We start from the raw sequence: 23,520 nt of genomic DNA, 5'->3' as shown, positions 1-23,520 counted from the left end.
TAATGCAAGCACCCAACTTTTACCTAAACTGAGCTATTAATTCTATTATTGTTAATTTTTTTTTTTAAAAAAAAATAATACACCATTTAGAATCGAAAACGGACAATTGATCTCCCTTCAGATATGGACCAACACGTCAAACAGCTTCTGGAAATCAGATGGAACCCCTAGGCCTGTGATCGCATCCCAACCCTTTGCTGCTGGCCAGCCTCCTGGGCTGCCACCCTTTCTGAAATCGCACGATCGGCTCTCTCCATTGGTAACATCCTGAAGAGCTGCTTGCACTTCTTCCGAATATAGGACTTCATTAAGCCAGCCCAGCACTTCTTTGCCTTTTCGGACACGTGCGCCGTTAACTAGCGCAAGCATAGCTGCAACGACAGGCGCACTTGCGCTGGTGCCTCTAAGACCAACTGCCTGTCCTTTCAAGCGAGTGATGAAACTGGTGGCCGAAATAGAAATGTCAGGTACTCCTCGGTTGCTGGCGTTATAATGGCCGTTGAGATGGCCATCAAGAGCCTTGACATAGCTCTTGATGGGAGAATCCTGCCACTTCTCGCGAGGGAAGTACTGAGAGAAACCGCCTCCACTAAACTCAGCACCTTCAAAGGGTTCTACACCAGAAGTTACGCCGCCAACGCTTGTGACCCATGGGCAAGTTGCGGGGAATACAGACATGGTAACGTCCTTGTCGCTACCGTCATTGGTTCGACAGGTTGAGTTGCTTGCTCCCTTTGCACCTCCATCACCAGAAGCTGCCACGATGGTTGTACCACGTGCTGTCAGAAGACCGAACAAGGAGCAAACACGCTCGGCGTACTTGCGGGGAACTGAGACTTCGTTATCGCCATAAGAGATGGAGAGGACATGAGGGATCTCGTCATCAGAGAGATCAAGAAGGTAATCGAGGAATTCGAGATAGGGTTCATTGTCGTTGTACTCCTCGGGCAGTTTTTCACCATCGTCATCCAAGGTAGGCCCACGACCATCGGCAAGATAGTAAGTGATGTTAGTCGGATAGCCCAGGGCCATGCCATATTGAACATCAAGAGCCGCCTCGTTTCCCGAGTCGAAAAGTTCTTGCGAGTTCTCAGCACCATTGATCAACTGGACCGAGAAGTTGTAACGGGCTTCGTAAAGGGGCTTTGCATAGATTCTGAGAAAGTCGTTGCTGTCTTGGTAGTTGGCGTTCTCCTCCAGAAAGCCAGCAATACCGAAGCGAATTTGAGAGCTACCATTATAAGCAGGGTAGCTGATGTTGTATTGCTCACGGAGACAGTCGGGGGTTACAGCCCGACTGCAAGGAGTGGCACGCTTCTCGAGCTGTAGGCTTTCAAGCATGCTTGGTGTCAGAGCTGGATCGGGAGTGGTGAGTTCCTTCTTGGGTCGCATGAAGTTGGCAATCGGGTGAATGAAGTTGACGGCATCGGCAACAGACTCAGGTACCGAATATTGTTTTGTCCGAAGAACAGGCTTTTGGTCCTCAAACTTGTAAAAGCCAATCTTGGTATCGAGTAGATCTTCCGCAGCTTTGACAGTTGTCTTGACATGAATCCAATCCTTATCCGGCGTTGCCTTTGCTGCGACTCCTTTACTCTTCAGCCATCCCAGTACCTGGCCGACATCTTTTTGATCCGGATCTCGGAGGGCGAGTGCCTCTTTTTGAGTGAGGTGGTTCTGGGTGTATTTCCCAGACGTACAATCGCGTCTTCGTAGGTTCGTCTTCAGGTTGTCGATATCAGGCTGTCGCAAAGCGATAGAGAGCCGCAACGTATGGCTAGAATCGACAGCCTGGTCGATCTTTTCCCAACCGACTGGAAGGACAGAAGTGTCTTCGACTTTGACAAATTTGGCCGTACTGAAACCAGCCAGGGCCAAGGCTGCAAAGAATATCATAGGAACCATGGTCCTACTTAACACAACCAGTGTGTGAGAAAAGTATTAAAGCAAGGACTAAATCTTGTAATGTTTTGAAAAACTGATCAGAAGATTATCGTGTAGGTGCAAAGACGGGAGGTGCCGTCTGTCGAATGAAGTGATTGATATCCTTCTTCCAAGTTCCTGTAACAACTGTATGCGAGAACCCTTCCTTCCGATCGCCGAAACAAACACAACATGATCTGTGAAACGACGCGGAATTGTCTATAATATGTATGCTACGAACAACTCCACTGCCATAGGGGGATCGCTGTAATGCCGTCATATTAACGGGGTCCAGCAGCTAAAAATGGCGGATCTGAAACTTCATCTCTTCACATTAAAGCGGGTTTATAATAAAGGGAGGCGTTTTCTCGTGTTGCTTGCACATCACAATATGGAGCTTTGAACTCCAAACAAGGCAATTAAATCGCAAATTGAGCAATTGAAAGCGGAGAATTTGCTAAGCGAAGGAAAGAGAGTTTATAGCTGAGTCGTGTAGGCAACTTGTTTGTCCAGTTCTAGCTTTATTTTAGAGGTTGTTGGGTTAATAGTCTGGAGTATGATGCCATGAAATGGATCTTTTCAACAGACAGAGTTGATGCTAACGGCTTCCGGTATCGGCTCCACCAAGTTTCTTTCGACTCCACTTTGGGCTGTGGATCACACGTGTCTGATCACCTGACGCCAGTCGCTGGTGTTTCCGGGCGGGGCAGCAACAGCGGGGAGTACCATCGAGCCTCAAAAATTCCAGATGGACCGATGAACTCCCCGCTACACAACGCCACGCTCTTCTTGTTATGATGTCTTATTATCCACAGAAGCCGAGGTTGTGCAGAGACTCCCATTTGCATTTACAACTCAATGTTCCGTAAAAATACCGCATAATTTCGGGCTTAATAGTCTTGCAAACTCCGAGGTCTCCCAGTCTTGATCGACCATGGATGAATAGAGACTACTGCAGCTGTAGGGGCCGGCTCAACTATCCGCTTTGATTTCAGCCCAGAGACTTCAACTGTCTTGACAGGGCGAGAAGAGCCAAGACTCAGAACGCTCAATCAACTCCGCCTTGTTCGCCCCCATCCGCCGCTAGCTTCAAGTGATTATGCTCAAGAAGCTGTGATTTGTTCTCTTGCTGTCAAAGGGTGCAACTCATCGTTCCCGAGTCACCTCAGACCCATTTGTGCGCAGTCAAGCCCACCAACCAATATCCACCATGTTGCAGGATTCTTTGGCCTTTCAAGCTCCACAGCCGATGGTCCGAAGAAAGTGACGACGACCCGAAGACGCTAGTGATTCTCGTCGAGACTTCTCTCACTGTATTGGTCAACAAGTTTCTTCATCCTGGTATCGGGTCCCTGGTGGCTTCATCGTGGGGTTTGCAATTGGTCAAAGAAACTACATACCGCAATTCTTATGCATCTTAACCCAGCCGTTTCATTTGAGCTTACACGCTGCGTGCGTGGGATTAACTGCTACCCACGGCTTCACGCCAATTAAGATGGACGTCGGCCTATCGTGCACACTCTCCCCGGGGTTGCTCAAGCATTCAGGTCACCCAGAACTCAGTTGTGGATGTGACATCTCCGCTGTTAGACCCAGAGAAGCGTGGGTGCAAGACCAGCAGGGTTTTATTTCAGCAGCTCGTTTCGAGAGCTATGTATGCTTAAAAACTTGGGTCTATGCTCGGATTCTCGATCCAACTTTTCTCTTTTCTTTCTCCCTCAACCCATCTGCCCGTCTGTTTCTGTGTCTTACAACAACAGACTTTGAGTGACCTCTTCATATTCACAGTGTTTATTTGTTACTATTGATCCTTGCAGACCATACGTGACCTCCCAACATGACTGCTTCTGAACATCTAAATGTTTTCAAGGGCCCTGAGTCGGTTCGCAACTATTTCGATCCTGAACAATCACCACCTTTGCCCCTTGTTGAAATCCCCGATAGCCTCAACCCATACCGTCAAGATGGTGTCCGAATCTATGCTAAGATGATGACCATGCACCCTGCAACAAATGTCAAGGTGATGCCAGGTTAGTGATTCAATCTCACATAAAATCACCGAGTATGTAGCTAATTCCCGCAGCTATGAACTTATTAGAAAAGGGCGTGGAGCCCGGCAAGACAAAGACAATAGTCGAGAGCAGCTCGGGTTCAACTGTCATCTCAATGGCCATGGTTGCTCGCGCTTTTCACGGCATTGACGACGTCCATGCTTATCTCAGCAACAAGACAAGTGAGACTAAGTTGCGCATGATGCAGTTCTTTGGCCTCAACGTGTAAGCAACCTAGCAGCTTTGACCTTTGAGAATATTACTAACAAATGAGAAGGACTTTGTTCGGTGGACCTGCTCAGCCTACACCTGTTGATGAGCGAGGTGGTATCAGGGCTGCAGCTCGAAAGGACGCAGAATCCGGGTCTGTGTGTAGTCCCAACCAATACATCAACGATGATGTGAGTTCTATGCCGTAATTTGGATCTTTAAAACCTAGAACTAACAGCTTGCAGAATTGGAAAGCTCATGTGCGATGGACTGGCCCTCAGATTCACCGTCAGCTCCCCGAGATCAATGTGATTGCTGCGTCAATGGGCACAGCTGGTAAGGCTCATGTTGTCTCAAAGCAGTATGTTGGTTAACACCGCCCCAGGCACTATGACCGGACTGGGTACCTATTTCAAGCAAGCCAAGCCTTCTGTGTATAGAATTGCGTAAGTCCACTACCCTGGGCGGACAAGCATGAGAACTAATGTTTATAGCGTATGCACCAACGCTGGAGAGCGTGTCCCTGGCCCTCGAGAATACTCGTTAATGACTGAGGTTGAGTTCCCGTACCTCACATCTCACGATGCTCTTGAAGAGGTTGGCGCGCCAGACTCATACTCCCTTTCATTGGACCTTACTCGACAGGGTATTGTCTGTGGCCCCTCATCGGGCTTCACTTTGAAGGGATTATTCCAACGTATTGAGAAGCACAAGCAGGAAAACACACTTTCAAATCTCGCTGGCCCTGATGGCGAGATTCACTGTGTGTTTATGTGTTGCGATCTTCCCTTCCAATACTTGAATGAGTATTTCCAGAACTTGGGCCCTGAGAAATTCAGCCCTCTTCGCAATGAGGTACGTCAGATTATTTCAGTCTGGGGAGGATTAAGCTAACAGACTCAGCGTTTGAGGAACGTTGATCTTTACCGATACGACGATGCCTGGGAGCTCGACTCTTTGACTGCTTTATCTAACTACTTCACCATTCACCCTCTGGGTACTCATGACACCGTTTTGTCACTCGCAGATCAAATCGACAAGGCTTTGACACCTTCGGCCAATACTCAGATTCTAGATTTCCGATGCTCATCGGACTATGATGCTTTCCATCTCCCCAACTCAGTCAACATGCCCCTCGATGCGCTTCGAAATGGACCTTCTAGTGGTAGTCCTTTCGCTGATCCTGCCGATGACTGCGCCATGCTCGAGGAGCTCTGGCTAGAGCTTGAGAGCCTCTTCAATATCAAGGACAAGGCCGGCAACCGAAATGCTAGCGCCGAGGCTCTCATGTCTATTCTTCGAGGAAAGAGGGTATTGACACTGTGCTACGATGGTGACAGCGCTCGTGTTGCCAACAGTGTCCTTCGTGCCAAGGGCGTTGAGGCAGAGTGCATCCGTGGTGGCTACAGCGCTCTTGCCAAGTTGCAGATGCCATGTAATGACACCTGCGAGGTTGTGTCTGTTCCCGTTTCTGTTGAGGTCTGAGCCGGAGTATCTTCAACCTGCTTGCTAGTATTTGGGTTCATCATTCCTTTCACACATGAGATCCGGCCGGACGTGCAGTGGGCGTCCGGGGCCGGCCGATGTCAGAAAGACATCGGAGTTGAGTTATACAGGAGTTGTTCTTTCTTTTTGCCTGATTACGATTTATGACCGAGATATAAAAGAGTATAGTCGCTGGTTAGTGCAAGCTTCAACGCCACAACGCCATGCGAATGGACAGGTCAAAACCAGAAGTGCAGTGGGTTTCTGGGTTTTGCGATGGATTTTCTTGAATACGAAATATACGAAATTGCAGAGACCCATGGCTGTACTACCTTTGACCCTGTGAACAAGAGCCCTCCGTAGCAATGTTTTCAGTGACGTTCACGATGCTGACAGTAATCTTCTGAGCAAGGAGTGACAGTATATGGGCCCTATCGTATCAATATGACCGAGCTTGATAGATCAACCATCCTCCTACCAAAATTCTAGAAGGATTACGGAATAATTATAGAATAGAGGGGTCGATTCCGCGGAGGTTGCTGGTGTTCCGCGAAACGTGTGGCGATAATGATTTACGCATTCCTCACTGGCATAATCAACGCTGGAATAGGTAATTCAAGCTTCGGCGCACCAACGTCTAGGCTTATACCGTCAGTGAGGGTGTCAAAGATAGTGTGCTTTGGAAGGAATGTAGATGGAAGTAAGAGTACTTGTCTCAGACATAACAAATAACCTACAGACGGACGGACGGGAGATTGAGTCAAACTGAACTCTTAGATAGAGGAAAGCCTCTGGAAAGGTAGTCTGACATGTGTCAAAATACGCAATGTATTGTATCTTAGAGCCACTTTATTCGGTTGAGATGAAGATCAGTGGATCATCACGAATCTACGACAGTCCCAACACCGGCAATGCTTCGCTTTGACACGTCAGAGGCAACGGAAGAACAACTTCCATTATTTAGCCCCTAACATTTCGAACAGTTAAAGTTCCCGTTCCTGCATCCATTTCCTAAGCCACAGTCCATAAACTCCAGTAGTACAAGTTACAAAGTCTCGACTTGGCGATAGCAGACCATCGAAGATGCAAGGAATGAGGGACGGGTGAGCCGGTCTCCTAGCGCAAAACACCAAACCGGTAACTAAACGCCAGGCACAGGTCATATGATCTGCAGTGACAGCACGTCTTATCTTTAACGCCGCTGGATACATCCTTACTGGTAAGCTTATAAGGGATGAGGGCTATTGGGCTTATGTGAAACGCCTCTGTCAGGGTGTATTTGAGTCAGTTGAGGGGTTTTCCCAAAAGGAGAAGAGACAGGTAGAAGAGAATAAAGATGGATAATGGCTGATTGAGGATTGTTATCGCAACGGCCAACTTACGTTCCAGAATAGAACGGTTTACCGATGTTTCGGAAAGATGGATATTGGCAAGTCCATCAAAAAGCTTGATAGTCTCCTAAAACACATTCTCTTGAACCGCATTATTCCCCTTTCAGTTCTCGAATCGCCTCCACACCAAAAGCGTCAATAGTTCACTTCCGCATTCGACCATGCGGCGTCAACCTCGATATCCACACTGAATAGTTCTCCACTGGCCTCTTTTCTATGCCCGACGAATATCCTTCTCTTTGAAGGCTTAGAGCTGGAAGAACTCAGGAGTACTGACGCCGAAACAAAGGCATTGAATACAGCGTTTAACGGTTCATGCTGAACAATTTGCATTATCGTCATAGAAGCGACGAGATGGTGGAGGCTGTTTCAATACCCTTGCTTCCAGATCGTCGGGATGAGGCGTCACATCTGTCTCAGAAGTTTCAGGGTCCAAGCGAACCAACAAACCAACAACGCCTGGCATTTCTGTATCCGAAACAATCAGCAGCCCTGCATCGAATCACACCACCAATAGAACTGCTGCACGTAACGCCGAATCATCTGTTTAACACAAATCATGATTAGAAACAATATAGACACTTCAAAGCGCCTAATAAAACCCTTAACTATAAATCAGGCATGAACAAATATCCCGCCCTAGAACATGCCATGGCGTCGGTCGAAGCCGTATCACATCCCCCGTCCAAAGAGTCTAGCCTAAAGCTTATATCCTCTCAAACCATTGAATTGGGGGGGAGGTTACTTCGTAGAATATGGGAAAATGCAGGGGCCTTGTGGATATAAACTCGAGCCTTGCCCAACCCGTTCTCAAGAAGGAAGAAGAGAAGAGGGAGCGCGGTTGATAGTGTCTCACTTTGATACACATCACGTTTAACATTCTTTCATTTTTCCTTCTCTTTTTCAACTTGTATACCACATCACACTCCTTTTCTTCAACATCAATCAATCATCGCCATGATGAAGTCTCGACGAACTCAGCGATCCAAGTCTCTCCCTAACAATCAATCGCCCAAGAGGTCATTCTTTTCCATCATTTCTCGCCGGCTTTCTCTTAGTTCCAGACGACACGCCAACTCTGTTCGCTTGTATGATGACAGTGAAGATGATGACACCATCCAAGTGATTCCTCAAGAGGTAATAAGCCCCCAGTTCTCCTTTCAATGCTCCTTTCTCACATATCTTTATAGGTTCCACCACCCACACAATCTCGTTTTTCTAGACGAGCCTCCCGCTTCTGGTCTACCTCAGCTGCCAACCAATTCGACGACGATGACTCTTCGCCTCAATCGCCCACATATCCCGCCTATGGGGGCGCTTATGTTCCCCGACACGCCGCAAGCGACTTCTCAAAGACAGCTTCTAACCGCCTCACCATGATGGCTGAGGCAGATGAGACAACCCTCTGCTCATACAACTTTCGCACCAACAGGACTACCAGAAGCTTCGGCACAGACGACGAGCTCGATGTGGACCATCGGGAACGAGCCCTCACTGCCCTGACTGCTAGACGTAGTATCGCCCTCTCGAGCGAATCAAGCAGTGAGAGCACCAACGACTATACTCTCTTCTTGGCCGACGCTGCAACTGGCTCAGATGCCCGACGCCGAAGGTCAGCTGCTGCATGGGCTGAGCTCGAGCACAGAGCAACGGCTGCGAGTCGAAGGACCAGCGGCACGGATTTCCCTATGGGTCGACCGGGGCGCACGCAGAGTAGTTATCTGGGCTTGCCTGGCAGTGCATATGACTCTTCAAGGCCAGCAAGCTCAGTTGCTGTGAGCATCACCGAGTATATCAGACCAGCACAGACTGGCAGGGTTTGGTGATGGTTCTGTTCCCAGAGTACAAAAACCAAGTATGAGATGTGACAAATGACTGGGTGGAAATCTTCGTTAGGCGTTATTGGGCAGGCGTTATATGCAGTATCAGAGTGTAAATCTGGCTAGGGTTATCCAGGTGAAACCCAAATGGCTTCTGACCACGAGCGCGACTGCGCACACATGCGACCAGAATAAACCACGTTCTCTTTTGATCAGTCAGTTCGCGAGTCAGCCCAGTTCAAGCGGCCAAATATCGGTATACGTTGTGCATGTATCCACGACCTGGGGAAAGTCTTCAGTGGAGCGAGTCGGACCACGGATGCAATGTGGTATTGATAGATGCCACAGCCCTATATATATGAAACAAATTGCCTCGAACGCCAATTTTCTCATGGCGATATTCGCGATATCGCGGGGCACATGATTCGTCTCGTGCCTTCATGCAAGAAGCTCTGCTATCCCATTATACCCAAATGAATAGCCAACCATGGTCAGATGCACCACACCGTAGTTAAACAGGCTGGTCTGTAGACAAACATGGACCAATATAATATTCCAAGGCCACAAGTGCCCACCCGCTCCATAACTCCTCTCATGCCATTCTGCACCGATAGTGACCAGCTCTCGACACCCTCGTAACTTGGCTCTCACGAGGGTATAATATGACAAGTCGCGAGGTCCAAGCGCGGCGTGAAGATACCTGAAAAACAGACCCCTGGGTGGTAAGGCAACCCGAACGAGCGGCGCCTATTATGGCCACACATATATATCATCCCCTTATGACTGCATGACTCCCGCGACAGCCCGTCTTGGAATCAAAATCTCCTCATCATCAGAGCTGTCGGCTGCCTCCACGCTCGCCTTGTCCAGCATCCTTTCTATATCCTCATCTCTCAGTGGTTTTCTTGTTTTCCCGCTCCCTAGCCCGATACCACTTGGCAACGAGAGCGTCCCTCTTAATTGACTTCGGCTACCAATGGTTCGCCTTCTGGGTGCTACCCTGTTCTGTGCAGCATGATGTTGCTGTGGTGAATCCAGGTCCATTGGCGATCCAGGTGGCGGGGCCATGGGTGATTTATCATAAGGAGCTTTTCGCGTTTGCTGAGGTTGCCGTTGGGATGTGGGAAGCGGTTTTCTCGGCCCTGAAGGCAACGCGTGTCGTGGAGGCGGAGGTCGAGCCATACCAACGTTGGGCCCTGGTGATCCCGTAGGAGAGAAAGCGTGCTTCAGATTGGCAGAGTTGCCTGGACTGCTCATGAACAGCAAAGTCTCAATAGCATCTTGTTCCCTAACATTTTGATGCGGTGACATGAGAACTGGGTCGCCCATGACGCGTGATTTGGGTCCATGCGGCACAGTTGAGGGTTGACCAGGCGTGTGAGGTGAAGCGGAATGAGAATGTGTCAACATATTCGGAGTTCGATTGGGGTGGGAGTTGCGGCGTGGGTTCGCATGGGAGTTAGGCACGAGAACTGAAGGCCGGATGGGTGCTGGAGGCGCAAGTGCAGGCTTGTTCCACGATGAACTTGGAGGTGTATTTGATTTTCGACGTTGGCTAGCAGAGCTGTATGGTTGTGGTAGAGGAGCTGACGAGGACGGTGGCTTGCTCATGGGTATTCGAGGGCTTGCTGAGGAACCCTGTCGGTTATGTATTGTCGACGTGCTTGAGACTGGAGATGCGGCCTGGGACGCCATATTCTCGACTTCTTCAAGTGAGTTTGACTGCCAACCCTTGTTGACCTTGATCATGGCATATGACAGACGCGTCTTTAACTCGTTGGACAACTAGAATAAGCGTGTTAGTCGTGGCTTCACAAGCGATTGATCACGTCCTTGAACGAAGAGGCGGTTCTCAGGAGATCGCATTCGACATACCTCTCCAATATGGCCACCTGCTGCCGATGTCCTGCTAACAGCGCTTGGGTTTCTTGAATGGCCCTTCACGGGACTTTGGCTATCTGTTCGGCTTTTAACCTCTCCATCGGCCATTCGCTTCCGTGAATTTGTGGAATCTGTTGCGATTCTGTGCTGAGCAGCAGCAATCTCTGACAGTTGTAACAACTGGCTGTCCTGACTTGATGGACCAGGTGCGCAGTTGCTGGCATCGCTGGCTGGGGGTGTGAATGCGGGATCTGTAGAAGTGGTCATGGTGGTCTCTTGCGAATCGGTGTTTGAGTGAGGATGGCTCTGTGTAGAGCCATCGTCGCGGTCGACAGAAGATTTGCGCTGCATTTTGGCGATAGCTGCAACAACGACGGCATGGGCGGTTGTAGTTCCAGCTGTTGAATCAACAGCAATATCGCTGGCAGGCGCAGCAGTTGGCGTTGGCGTAGGCGTTATTGATGCAATCGGGTTTGAGTGGGAGGCTCGCGAGAGCGCGTCGGCCGGGGGTGGTGGTACCGCGAAATCCCCACCTTGTCGCGCTCCCGTCACTGTCGCTGGTGCTGTCTCAGTGGGAGCGTCCAGTCGGGTATCTGTCGTCTTGAACGGGGGAGGAGGCGCAATGCGATTGTTATCCAGCGCAATTTCAACCAGAGGCTGATTTGGACTCATGACAGGAATAGGAAGCCTCCAGGTTTGGAGTTGTGAACGTTGTTAGGGCGAAGATCAAGTCGCTGAAAAGGGACCACAATTGGAGGGATTCCAGAACGTGTAAGCCTAGTAGATCCGCTGTACAAGTGAACCCTTACTTTGAGGTGCTGGAGAGTTCAGACCGACAACTGAAGTGGAGGGCGACGCACACGTTAGAGGGCCCCAGAGAGAAGGGTCTAGGGTCTAGACAGATGCTGAGACTGACCACGCGGCGGGAAATCCGGGCCACCAAGGGAGCTAGGGAATTATTGGGTTTTGACGATTTGATACGATATCCAATGTCGTCTTGTTTATTTACGATTATTCGACATGGAGCTGTAATTAGATGAACGTTGAAAGCGATGAAGTGAAAATTCAGCAAGAAGCCAAAAAAAAAAAAAAAAAAAAAAAAAAAAAAAAAAAAAAAAAAAAAAAAAAAAGATAGATACAAGCTGCAGTAAGTCAACTGAATTAGGTTGCCATTTTACACCTGCCTGCACTGGTGGTTTATGGTTTGGCATGGTCTCAACGCGGTCTGATACGCGACTTGGCTTGAGTCGAGCGTAGAAAATACCTTAAAATGTGCGGCTGCGTGGGGACCCGACAAGCCAAGCCCAGACCCGAAATCTGCTAAAGATACACTAAGCTTTAGTGGCTACAGGGTTGTCCTCGGGCAACTTGCAGGGCGTTCATCCGCTGAAGTTACAGCACTGACTTTACCATCTCCTCAGTGACACAAGCCAGTCGGGTCGCGTGCTCGAATAATGTGACAACGGAAGAAATGCGATGATAGGCACAGGAGCGTTTAGTCTAATGAGTACTTCAACGGTGTGATGGAAAAAACGAGAGGGTCATGATCTGAGGTGTCCATTAAAGACCTCATTCCCACTCATGCACCTCGAAAATACAAAAAGCCGCGTGGCGCTGCAAGGTTTTGGGAGGGCTTTTGAGAAATGATGGAATATGAGCTTGCGCAACACGCGTAGGCATCAGTAGAAACACTCACGACATGATTGTTGGAGTAGAACAGCACATGACACTGTAGCAAATCATTTTCGACATCATACCTCAGCTTGAATGCAGACGAACGAGTACGACAGCAATGACCTCACCCCTGTAACCCCAACTTCGCCTGTCCCCCTCATTCAATGGGACCCCATGACACGCTTGGGCCAGCCAGAGACGTTGATGACGCGAGATCACGTGGCAATAGTAGACCATCATGATTGTGTGTAGTAAACATTGACCACTGATAACGGCAGCTCGAGTACAGGCTGGGATATGACATTGACGGACGAGAGAATTCTTTGAAAAGCCAGGTATTTACGTCTCTTATTTCAATTTTAATTCCTACCATAATTTGGTAGATGAGCCTTTGCGCTGTCTATCATGATAAGGAAAATGTCTATCTTCCCCAGAAATGAGTTTCATCATGGCCGCCTGATCATCCACAAGCTGGCTCATCACTTCTATCATGCCCTTGAACGCCTCCATCCAAAATCACTTCCTCGTTGTTATTCAGATCATGCTGGACCCTCTGCCATCCCTTCTTCTTTCTCGATTCTCTTCCCTCAACCTCCGCACCCTTGCCCTTTGCATCAAACACAGGCTTGATCAGCGCTCCCAGTAGAGGATTACCGCTAAAGGCTCCGCCGCCTCTTCCACTGTTCTTGTTCGCTGATGTCTCTCCAAGTGCGCCATTGTCGACAGGGTCCTCATCAGACTCAGGAGTCACAGGTCTTTCGACTGCTGCCATCTTGCGAACAACCTTGCCGCCAACCACGTCAATGCTCACAACTTGCTTTCGCTTCTCGTAGTCCGGCCGCGCGTTCCACTCCATTTCTCGAAGCACTTTCTGTTGACGCTTCAATTCTCTTGCTCTTTCCTCAGGAGTTGCCCACATGCTGCCTGTTCCTGTAAGCGCTCCACCAACATCAAAGTCAGCAGCCTCATCGCGGACTGTCGTTCGCCTGGCATTTTGTGCTTGAAAATTGAGAAGCTTGTCGCGATGCGCACGAGCCTTGGCTTCAGCGTCGCTTAGTGAAGCGCCGTCGTTGCCGCGTGGTTGAGTAAACGGCGCTGGGGTCTTGGCAACGTCAGCACGGCGATTGGCGTCTCGGTTAGCTGCCATTCGCTCGCGGCCTCGCTCATCCTTGAGCTCCCGGACCATGGCTTGGACATCATCTGGCGTCAAGAGAGGGCTGCCGCAGAATGTGCAAGGTCCGAGACCTTCCTTCATGCATATCACCTTGCCGCATGAGAGACAATTTGGCGCAGCGCCTTGAAGAGGGTGTCGTGTAGCGACACAATTGCACTTCCTAGACTTGGAATTCTCCAGTGTAGGATTTGTTGAGATTTCCAGCGCCCTGATAGCAGCGTCGAGATCAGAAATAGCAGTCGAAGCTCCAGCCATCGGCATGCCTCCAGCTATAGATATCTTTGTGCTTGTAGCTGGTTTTGGCGTAGAACTTCGTGATACAGGCGTAGATTTAGGTTTAGGTTTCGATGGTCCTTCCCCTATAAGATAACCAGCTGAGGCATGCTGCTTAGGTGGAGGCTTTGCCACAGGCTTAGGGTCTGGTTTCGGCGTGTTCGATCGCGAAGCATTGTTACTGCTGGGTGCGCTCGAACGCTGAGGGATGTAGTCAAGGCTCAGATCCTTCTTGCTGTAAGTTGTACCCGCAGGTGCAGCGTAGTCGTTAACTTGTCTTGCCTGCGGTGTGTGAATATTTGCCTTCTTCTTTTTTGGTTGCCGTTTCGTCTTGGGTACGGCCTCGATATTCTGTGATTCGGGTTCAGGCGGCGCAGCGGCATTGGAGTATGACGAGCTCCCAGGCGCCGAAGTTTGCCGTCGGGCGTTAAACGACGATATAAACTCGATGGCCTGTGGAGAGTCTCCTAGAAGGTTTCCAAAATGCTCTGCAGCTTCTGTTGTGGAGAGAGTCGAGGCGTAATCTAGTACCTGCTTAAGCTCCTCGTCGGGAAGCGGTAACAGCTGCGACAGCTGTGCGATCGACATGGCTCGTTGCTCTCGTGAGAGAAGGGGTTCCTCAAAGCTTTCTGGATCTTTAATGTGGCTAAGTGACTAGCTTCTTTTCGCTGACAGTGAAGAGCGAAAGTTGTTAAAAACGGAATGTTGACGTCGTTGAAGAAGATAGCTTGAAGCTCCCCCACCAAACTTCTTAGCCCCTCCAAAGGTTTAAGAGCGTTCTGTTTGCTGACTCACACGCCGACTTTTGCCCTTCTGTCCCTCCATATTGACGGATTTTCCATTGCATAACAAAGCAGCAGCGTTTGTCTCTTTAAGTTCTTCCTTTGATCCATCCTGTGCCTCGAGAAATAACTTTTCAGTCAATTTTGACTGGCTTTGGCAGTTGTTCACTTGGCTGAATCAGCTGAGAAATAATTTCACCATAAATGCAACAGGCTATTCGTGCTCGGTTCTTTTGTCGTATGCTGCACACGTGCAATTGTTTTGTGGCAGCTTTTCTTTCTTTCCGAGGTACCCGTATAAATCTGATATATGAACCATCATGTGGTTCTGCAAGCGTACAGCCATTGATCCGCTTTATGCTGGATGTTCATCGCGCATGGGTCCATAAATCCAGCATTTCGGTGTAAGTTGAAGGAAGCTTCTTACAGTGCCGGATGAATGGATAAGTGAATGATGTCGAAGCGAGCCAACCAGACAGCCAGGATGCTTAACTAATGCAGTCTCGGTTTGCTTGATTTACTGACATATTCCACCTAAGATCTAGTGATCAGAGGGCCTAGACGAAGTGGTTTTCAGCGCAACAACCTTGAGACTCCTATATTTCCTTAGAGCATATATAGCCGTCAGATATTCTAAACGTCGAGAGATTTAATATATGATCATAACAGGTATTCATCATGTAAGACGTACTTGTCCGGTCTTCCGTGTCTTCTCAAAAATCGAAATTCCGAGCCTCCTCCGCTCCGGCCCCTCAGCTCGATACGCTAAACCTGAAGGGGCATAATATGCCTTGAATTGCGTCGCACTGGAGCTTCCCCATCCTCCTCCTTCCGGGTCTCCCTCCCCGTATTTAAAGTGCTCATCGCCAACCTCTTCTTCTTTCCACCCGCATCCCGTCCTTTTTTACCCTTTTCTCCAATTGAAGAGTTAATCAATCGCAAAAATGTTCGCCGCTTCTCGTATCCAGCGCCGTGCTTTCTCGGCCACCGCCCGTGACGTAAGTTAATACCCTCACTCATGAGCGCACCGATTTGTGCCTTTTGTGTTTTTTTTTTTCCTCTTCACCGACCGACACCGGCCCGGCTGTTGAGAAGCCATCATGAGATCAGATTTGGGCTTCAAAGCAGCTGAAACCGTTCCAATGCTTCCAACAAGTACTGACATGCCTTCTACAGCTCTCCAAGGTCACCGTTCTCGGTGCTGCCGGTGGCATTGGCCAGCCTCTCTCTCTTCTCCTCAAGATGAACCCCCGCGTCACTGACCTCGCTCTCTACGATATCCGTGGCGGACCCGGTACGTAACGACATCAGCAGATTCTCTCGGTCGAGGTTAAAAACAATTGCGAATTGGCACAAACGAGAATCGAGCAACGGCCATGTTGACCACGTTCGCTCTAGCTCAATTCGCCTTGTTGCCACCTCGCCAGATCTGGACCGCCAGCTAACAAGTCAAATGCAGGTGTTGCTGCTGATATTTCCCACGTCAACACCAAGTCCACCGTCAAGGGTTACGAGCCCAACGCTGCCGGCCTTAAGGATGCTCTGTCCGGTGCCGAGGTTGTCCTCATCCCCGCTGGTGTTCCCCGCAAGCCCGGTATGACCCGTGACGATCTCTTCAACACCAACGCCTCCATCGTCCGCGACCTCGCCAAGGCCGCTGCTCAGGCTGCTCCCAAGGCCAAGCTCCTGATCATCTCCAACCCCGTCAACTCTACTGTCCCCATCGTCAAGGAGGTTTTCAAGGCTGAGGGTGTCTACAACCCCAAGACCCTCTTCGGTGTCACCACCCTCGATGTTGTCCGTGCCTCCCGATTCGTTTCCGAGATCAAGGGCACCGACCCCAAGGACGAGAACATCACCGTTGTCGGTGGCCACTCCGGTGTCACCATCGTCCCTCTCTTCTCCCAGTCCAACCATCCCGACCTCTCTTCCAACGCTGAGCTCGTCAAGCGTGTCCAGTTCGGTGGTGATGAGGTTGTCAAGGCCAAGGACGGTGCTGGCTCTGCCACCCTTTCCATGGCCATGGCTGGTGCCCGCATGGCTGACTCCATCCTCCGCGCTGTCCAGGGCGAGAAGGGTGTCATTGAGCCCTCTTTCGTCGAGTCTCCTCTCTACAAGGACCAGGGCATCGAGTTCTTCAGCTCCAAGGTTGAGCTCGGCCCTGAGGGTGTTGAGAAGATCCACCCTCTCGGCAAGCTCGATGCCAACGAGGAGAAGCTCGTTGAGGCTGCTCTCGTCGACCTCAAGAAGAACATCGAGAAGGGCGTTGCCTTCGTTGCCTCCAACCCTCCCAAATAAATGATCTCTGGGCTCATTTCGAGCTTTTAGAGAACGACCTAGCTTAATAGAACTGGGTATTGTGGCGAAAATGGGAAAAAAGGATAAAGGTAAACTCTCAGTACGGATGTCTTTCGTGTGAGGATCGGGAATAAGAGCCGGGGTGTATGAGCGATTGATATACCATGCTTTTCTTCCTATTGTTCTACCACCTCTATAGACTTGGAATTCCGGTCTGTGTCTGTACTATAGCAATGAATGAAAAAAATACCCCAAGATATTGTGTGCTTAGTGACTGGATTTGACCAGCAAGCGAATGTTGGTACTACAATCAAGAGTGGTCAGTTCTGGACTTAGTGACATTAACAAGTGGTCACTTTGAGCCTTAAAGTGCAACTAAAACAATTGGTTGTGTTCATGATCAAGTCTACCCATCGATAGTATACACCTCTAAATTAGCAGGCTCTTAGCTTCTCCAGCCTACCCATCCGTAATAATTTCCTCCTGTCTATGATAGTATGCTTACTCTAAAGCCTCCCATGAGATCTAAACCAAAATCTCAACCATCTCATTATGATTGAGTAAGACTATTAAGTCCTTCCGGCTCGCCACTCCTCAATCTTTCTCCGTCGCTCCTCGACCTTACGCTCAAATTCGGCAACCTTCTCGAGTCTCTTCTTCTCCTCCTCCTCGTCCTTCTTCTTCTGCGCGGCGGCGCGGCGAACAGCCTCCCTCTCCAGCTGCTCGGGTCGTCGCTCGGCAATATCGCGAGGTCGGTAATCGCTGAAGAACTTCTTCAAGCTGACCTCGATAATCCAGCAAGCAGCGTAGTCAATGACCATGACGGCGGTCATGTTGGTCTTGAACTCGTCCGAGAAAGGAACAAGCTTCATACCCTCGTTGATGTCGGGGAAGAGCTCGAGAGCACAGGCAAAAGCAAGTCCGGAGACACCGACGATACCGTAGAACATACCCTTGTTCTCAGAAAGAGATTCACGGAAGGGACGGCCCTGATAGTTGATGGCGAAGGTGGAGATTTGCTGGATAAGCTGGAGAAGGTAGACGGCAGAGTTGAGCAGAGATGGAGCAAATTCAGCCTCGAGATCAACATCCTCAGAGCGACTATAAAATGTTAGCTATCATATCAGCTCATGAAGAATAGAGTGTTAACTTACGGAGCAAGTCTATCGCAGAGTCGGGCGATGTAGATCAGAGTGACGATGTGAACAGCAAACTGTCCCAGAATAGAGCCGATGATGTAAACGTTGAAGATGTTGGGCTGAGGACGTTCCTTGCTAAGGCCCTCGACGACACGAGCGCGAGAAATGCTGAGGAAGCAAACCGACATAAGCATACCACTGATGGTGTACTGTGTGTCGCCAAACTTGATACCCTCAAGATACAAGACGGACAAGGAGTAGGCGGTAATAAGACAGTTGAGAGCGAGAATCTTGTACATCTGGATAGTGGCGACAAGAGTGCAACGACCCTGGCGGATGATGTTGGGGACAGCAACGACGTTTCGGAGTTTGGATGTGAAAGGGGCAGCAACTGAGGCATCGCCGAGCTTGAGAGTAGGGGGCTCGTCATCTCCCAATTCAGCCTCCATCATACCAGACGCAAGCTTGTCAGCGAAACCGGCGGCCTTCTTAGCAGCCTCGCCTTGACGGTTAGCGTGAGGACCAGCATCCATAAGAGCCTGAGCGCCAGGAGATGTGATGGTTTCGAAATCGAAGCCTTGCGACTTGGCGTATTCCTCGGGGGTAACGTTCTTCTTCTGAGCTTCACGCTCGATAGCCTTCTGAAATTGAGGGTTCTGAGGTCCAGGGGGGTAAAGGTGGGCAATCATAGCAGGGACAGGAGGATTGGGTTGGTTGAAACGCTTCATGAGATCACATTGCTTCTGATACATCTCCTTCATCTTGGTGTTCCGGGAATGTTCAGCAATACGAGTGAGATCTTCGGGGGTTCCGTTCAACAGAGCAATACCAATGTGAGCCTGCTTCAAAGCACCAACATCGTTGGTACCGTCACCAGCCATCAGAGTGTAGTAACCCATATCCTTGAGACCAAGGAGAATATCCTCCTTTTGCTTGGGGGAAACACGAGCGTAGACCCAGGTATGACGCAGAATCTCATTCCAGGCAACTTGTCCCTTGAACTTGGCAAGAGCGTAACCGGTAACACAGATATCCTTGGAGCGAATGATCTCAGGGTTAATGGGCTCGGTGGGGTCGACCTTGATGCTGACCTTATCATCAACACTCTTCCAGACGAGCTTGTCACCGTTGGAGTTATCTTCGGGGGCATCAAGGATGAGGACGTCACGGTCGACGATTTCAACCTCACGAGCGACATGGACGGCGGTAAGGGGGTTGTCTCCAGTAATCATGACCACGCGATGACTGCTTTCATTCAACATCTGGACAGCCTCCTTGGCGTCATCCTTGAGAGGGCAGTGCAAAACGAGGAAACCGGCGAATGTCAAGTCAGACTCAACCTTCTCTCGCTTCAGATCATTGATCTTTCCAGAACCAAGCTCAGTGTCGATGGTAAGCTGCTTGTAAGCGAGAGCCAGAACACGAGAACCCTTGCGAGTGAAGTACTTGTAAGTCTCTTCGTAGTCATCGGGGATAACCTTGAGCATCTTCTGGATGGTCTCGGGCGCACCCTTGACACCAGCGAAAGTACCCTTGATCTTGTGACCGGTCTTGATATCGTTTCCGTGAACCATAGCAACAGAACTTTGGCGCTTGAGAGCAGAAGAGAATTGGAATCGACGCTTGATCTGAACGGTACCGTGTGTGCTGCCAGCCTTGTTGGTGCTCATAAGGGTATCATTGCGACCAAGAGTCCAGCCAAGAGAGGTTAGAGTAGCCTTCTCCATGGGGTCACCAACGATGTCTCCCTCGTCAAGCTTGACAAGGGCGTGAGCGGTGGCAAGAACCAACTTAGTCTCAAGAGAAGCCTCTGTGACAGCAGTCATGGTAGAGTGAGCACCATCTTCCTCCTTGGTGTCCTTGATCTCATCTTCGTGTCCAAGAGCCAGACCAGCGATACCCTCGACGACAAGATCCTCACCAGTCAGGGTACCTGTTTTGTCAAAGCAAGCCACATCAACACGACCAGCGAAAGGAATTCGGAAGGGTTCAGTACAGAAGATAGCCAGCTTAGCCAGAGCTGCCAAACTGGTGTTGACGGCAAGACTAAGCTCCATGGGGAGCTCAGGGGGGACGACACTGGTAACGATCAAGACACAGTCAAGCATGAGCTTAGAGCGCTTGCGATCCTTGCGAACACCCTCATCCCAAACATACCAAGCGGCGGCAATGGCAAAGATCAGAAGGAACAGAATGAAGAAGAGAGCCTCGGCATTGTTGGCAGATACCCGTTCAGTGGAATAGATCATAGTTCGAACCAGGTTGCCCTGAGAAGTCTCGAAACCAGTCTTCATGACAATGGCCATAGCGCCGTTATCCGGGGGAGGTGGAACACCAGAGGAAAGCTTAGGCTTTTCCTGGTCAGGGTTTCCGTGGGTGATCTGGAGAACCTTGGTACCACCCCACAAGAAAGCGTTCTTGTCAAGACCTTCAGCATCCAGAGGAACATCGGAGGGTCGAAGTTGGATGGAGTCCTTGAGGAGAGGAGTACTCTCACCAGAAAGCATAGCCTCGTTAACAATAGCGGTACCTTCGACCAAAAGCATATCACAAGCAACACCACTATCCTCCTTGGTTCGGTTGACAGAGGCAAGGTCGCCAGGGAGAAGCTCGTCGCTCTGTACTTCGGTCCACTTGCCCAGACGGAACACCCACATATCGTAGGGCTTGATGCTCATGCCGCGGAACTCGTTCAGGGTGCGTTGACGCTGCCAGACGACAGTACTCTCGAACACGACAAGCATGAAGAGAGTAAAGAGCGAATAGTACCAGTACTCATCAAGCATCCAAAGTCCAACACAGAAGATCTGGAAGACGAAGAATGGAGCGACAGCGTGTTCCTTAAAGAGCTCGGTGAAGGTGGGAACGGGAATATCGAAAGCGTTCTTGCCATAGTGCTGCTCAATTCGCGACAACTCGGTTTGGGTCTGGATACCCTTTGAAGTCTGGAAGTGGCCGATGGAAGGCTTGGGCTCGGTATCGATATCATACTTGAGAGTAGTGAAAGACTTGGTAATGGGATCGTAGAGGAAGCGTCGCTTCTGGAAGAGGAACGAAGTGTTGAGCTTGCCACCAGCCTGGAATGACGATGTTAGTAATTTGAGCTGTTTCTGAATATCAAAATCTCCCCACCTTATCGCGAACAAGCTTGCAAATCTCGGCGGAACCGGCGTTTGCAATAGGAATGACCTTGATCAACTCCGCATCCTCAATATCCTTAGCCTTGGAGGCCTTGAACTTGCCCTCAAGATCAACACTCCAATGTGTGCTGAGCCAGACGAGAGACTGTAGAGTGATGATAGTTCCAACCCAAACGACAGTCCATTCCTCCGCGCCAATGTACTTTTCGTAGAGCTCGGGCTTCAAGTAAAAGGCAAAGAAGATGGGCCAGATAATAGTAAAGGGCCAGATGTATGCGTGGAAATGGAATGACAACGGGCGCAGCAGCTCGGCATGCTTGATCTGGGGGTTGTCGACGAGGGGTGCCATGGTGGGCGAAAGGGGTCGAGATAGGTGTATCTCGATCTGAGGAGTATTGTTGAGTTTGAACTATATCATTAGATGAAATATTTGACTCTTTTCGAGTGTTCGCGGTTGTCTGCCCGCCGAGTGGCTAAATTTCCCAATTTCTTGGTTGCAACCTGCAAGTCGCGATCTGTACTTTTCGTCGAGGTAATCGATGGGTTTGGCCCACGCCACGCCTAGTACAGTATGGACCGGCGTCTCGGGGCTTGTCATCCACCGATAGCATCACGTGACGCCTCACGGCACGCCATTTGTTTCCAAAGGTCTCCATTGCCTTCTCAATAATAGCTGCCTAAGCACATTTTCAGCGGGTGACTTATTTAGGCTTAATACGATTCAGGAGGCGAATGAGAAATTAATGTTTTCGAAGACACAGGAACAGCAGTTGAACCCCTCATCGGACAGAGGAGAGCCCAGTAACAGGGAAGACACTTAAAGAAATGTCTGAGACCCAAACCTGGATCAAGGCACTACTTTCTATCTCTTGGATCTAATCTTATCAAATCATTTGCCCATACAACCAATAACTATAATGTAGCGAGCGCTACAAGCATCCCTGACATTTTTGGGTACAGTAAGCTGTCTAAACGAGAAACCGTACGAACCAGCCAATCATACAAACAATCTCTGACATCTTCAACCTCAACCTAATGTGTACCATGAATTCATTTTGCTCATGATGACAAAATCGCTCGGGTCAATGGTTCCGATGGGTGATGTTATTCCCCCATTGCCGACCTTTGACAAGTAATGTCAGAGTTGAACTTGTTTGTACCCCTCACAGCAGCTCAACCTTCAGCCTCGGTATACTATGTAGACCAGATACGTATATAAAGACTTAAGTAACCGTAAATGTTCTCTCAAGCCAAAGAGAAAACTCAACAGTTCACGATTATTACATACCTCCTACTTCGTCATGCCTGTTCAATATGATACTGAATTCGCCGGGGCGCTGGCTCTTATCAAATCCGGCCGCCCTCCAGCTCCCCCTGAGACAGCCCTCGAAATGCGTCACAACAACCACGCTCTATTTTTAAAAGTGTTTCCCAAAGCACCCTCTCCTGATATCGTTGAACAGACAGATTATACGGTTGAGAGCTATGATGGCGTACAGATACTCCTTCGCCGGTATGCAACACCAAAGGTCCTGAGAGCGAAAGAACCACAACCTGCAATTCTTGTGATTCACGGCGGTGGCTTTGTCTCGGGTACTGTGGAAATATGTGGAGGAACCAATGCCGCTATAGCGCTCGAGATTGAAAGGCCAGTGTTCGCGGTTGACTATCGCCTTGCACCTGAGCATCCCTATCCTGCAGCTGTGGAGGATAGCTTTGCGAGTCTCAAGTACCTTATAGATCACGCAAAAGAGCTAAATATCGACCCATGCCGGATATGCGTGAAAGGGAATAGTGCCGGAGGAGGCATAGCTGTCGGGACTGTACTCATGGCCAGGGACAGGGAGCTCAATCCACCAGTTGCAAAGCTAATGGCTATATATCCTGAGCTTGACGACAGGACCTGCCATCCTCCTGATACCGAGTTTCTGAAACTCGCTACTTGGACCTCACAACACAATCAACTCGCATGGAAGGCTTATGTTGGTGAAGATAAGGCTGGAAAGCCCGACGCAGATGTTTCGCCATATGCAGCACCAGCGAGGGCTCAGAACTACAATGGGCTGCCATCTACATACGTGGACGTCGGAACGCTCGACTTATTCAGGGATGAAGATCTAGAGCTTGTGAGAAGACTGTTGGAAGACAATATCGAGGTCGAGTTTCACCTCTGGCCTGGAGTGCCGCACGTATTTGAGTTCCTCGCGCCTGGTACAAGATGGCATCAGCGTGCTAAAGAAGCACAAAACGACGCCTTAAGAAGGGTTTAAGTTATTATG

The 23,520-nt window shown here is 49.7% G+C and overlaps 7 protein-coding genes across 7 annotated transcripts; 4 read left to right on the top strand and 3 right to left on the bottom strand.

Annotated features, from left to right (window-relative positions):
- On the bottom strand, positions 1–2,234 carry FOBCDRAFT_224203 (peptidase S8/S53 domain-containing protein). Its single transcript, XM_031184800.3, has one exon. The coding sequence runs from the start codon at positions 1,903–1,905 to the stop codon at positions 118–120; it is 1,788 nt and encodes a 595-aa protein (XP_031040442.2). The 5' UTR covers positions 1,906–2,234; the 3' UTR covers positions 1–117.
- A 1,526-nt stretch (positions 2,235–3,760) lies between these two features.
- Positions 3,761–5,669, top strand: FOBCDRAFT_293638 (tryptophan synthase beta subunit-like PLP-dependent enzyme; the record flags this gene model as incomplete). The annotated part of the gene is made up of 7 exons (XM_059611830.1): positions 3,761–3,953; positions 4,007–4,199; positions 4,252–4,375; positions 4,430–4,520; positions 4,570–4,630; positions 4,679–5,039; positions 5,082–5,669. 7 exons carry the CDS (start codon positions 3,761–3,763, stop codon positions 5,667–5,669), a joined length of 1,611 nt encoding a protein of 536 aa, XP_059464967.1.
- Positions 5,670–7,872: 2,203 nt separating this feature from the next.
- On the top strand, positions 7,873–9,167 carry FOBCDRAFT_37527 (uncharacterized protein). Its single transcript, XM_031184798.3, has 2 exons — positions 7,873–8,197; positions 8,251–9,167. Exons 1-2 carry the CDS (start codon positions 8,018–8,020, stop codon positions 8,884–8,886), a joined length of 816 nt encoding a protein of 271 aa, XP_031040440.2. The 5' UTR covers positions 7,873–8,017; the 3' UTR covers positions 8,887–9,167.
- Positions 9,168–12,817: 3,650 nt separating this feature from the next.
- On the bottom strand, positions 12,818–14,610 carry FOBCDRAFT_37519 (putative zinc finger motif, C2HC5-type-domain-containing protein). Its single transcript, XM_031184796.3, has one exon. It carries the CDS (start codon positions 14,468–14,470, stop codon positions 12,896–12,898), a length of 1,575 nt encoding a protein of 524 aa, XP_031040438.2. The 5' UTR covers positions 14,471–14,610; the 3' UTR covers positions 12,818–12,895.
- A 910-nt stretch (positions 14,611–15,520) lies between these two features.
- FOBCDRAFT_224196 (lactate/malate dehydrogenase) lies at positions 15,521–17,217 on the top strand. The gene is made up of 3 exons (XM_031184794.3): positions 15,521–15,662; positions 15,841–15,958; positions 16,124–17,217. The coding sequence occupies exons 1-3, from the start codon at positions 15,609–15,611 to the stop codon at positions 16,960–16,962; spliced, it is 1,011 nt and encodes a 336-aa protein (XP_031040436.1). The 5' UTR covers positions 15,521–15,608; the 3' UTR covers positions 16,963–17,217.
- Positions 17,218–17,332: 115 nt separating this feature from the next.
- On the bottom strand, positions 17,333–21,792 carry FOBCDRAFT_261171 (uncharacterized protein). Its single transcript, XM_031184793.3, has 3 exons — positions 21,234–21,792; positions 18,117–21,178; positions 17,333–18,063 (listed from the first exon to the last, which is right to left on the bottom strand). The coding sequence occupies exons 1-3, from the start codon at positions 21,588–21,590 to the stop codon at positions 17,532–17,534; spliced, it is 3,951 nt and encodes a 1,316-aa protein (XP_031040435.2). The 5' UTR covers positions 21,591–21,792; the 3' UTR covers positions 17,333–17,531.
- Positions 21,793–22,542: 750 nt separating this feature from the next.
- On the top strand, positions 22,543–23,511 carry FOBCDRAFT_319832 (Alpha/Beta hydrolase protein; the record flags this gene model as incomplete). Its single annotated transcript, XM_031184792.2, has 1 exon — positions 22,543–23,511. The coding sequence occupies one exon, from the start codon at positions 22,543–22,545 to the stop codon at positions 23,509–23,511; it is 969 nt and encodes a 322-aa protein (XP_031040434.2).
- Positions 23,512–23,520: the final 9 nt, after the last annotated feature.

Source organism: Fusarium oxysporum, chromosome V (genome assembly GCF_013085055.1).
Source record: "Fusarium oxysporum Fo47 chromosome V, complete sequence".
NCBI lineage: Eukaryota > Fungi > Ascomycota > Sordariomycetes > Hypocreales > Nectriaceae > Fusarium > Fusarium oxysporum.
The sequence above is the reverse complement of the archived record's forward strand: the minus strand, read 5'-3'. Positions and strand labels throughout refer to the sequence as shown.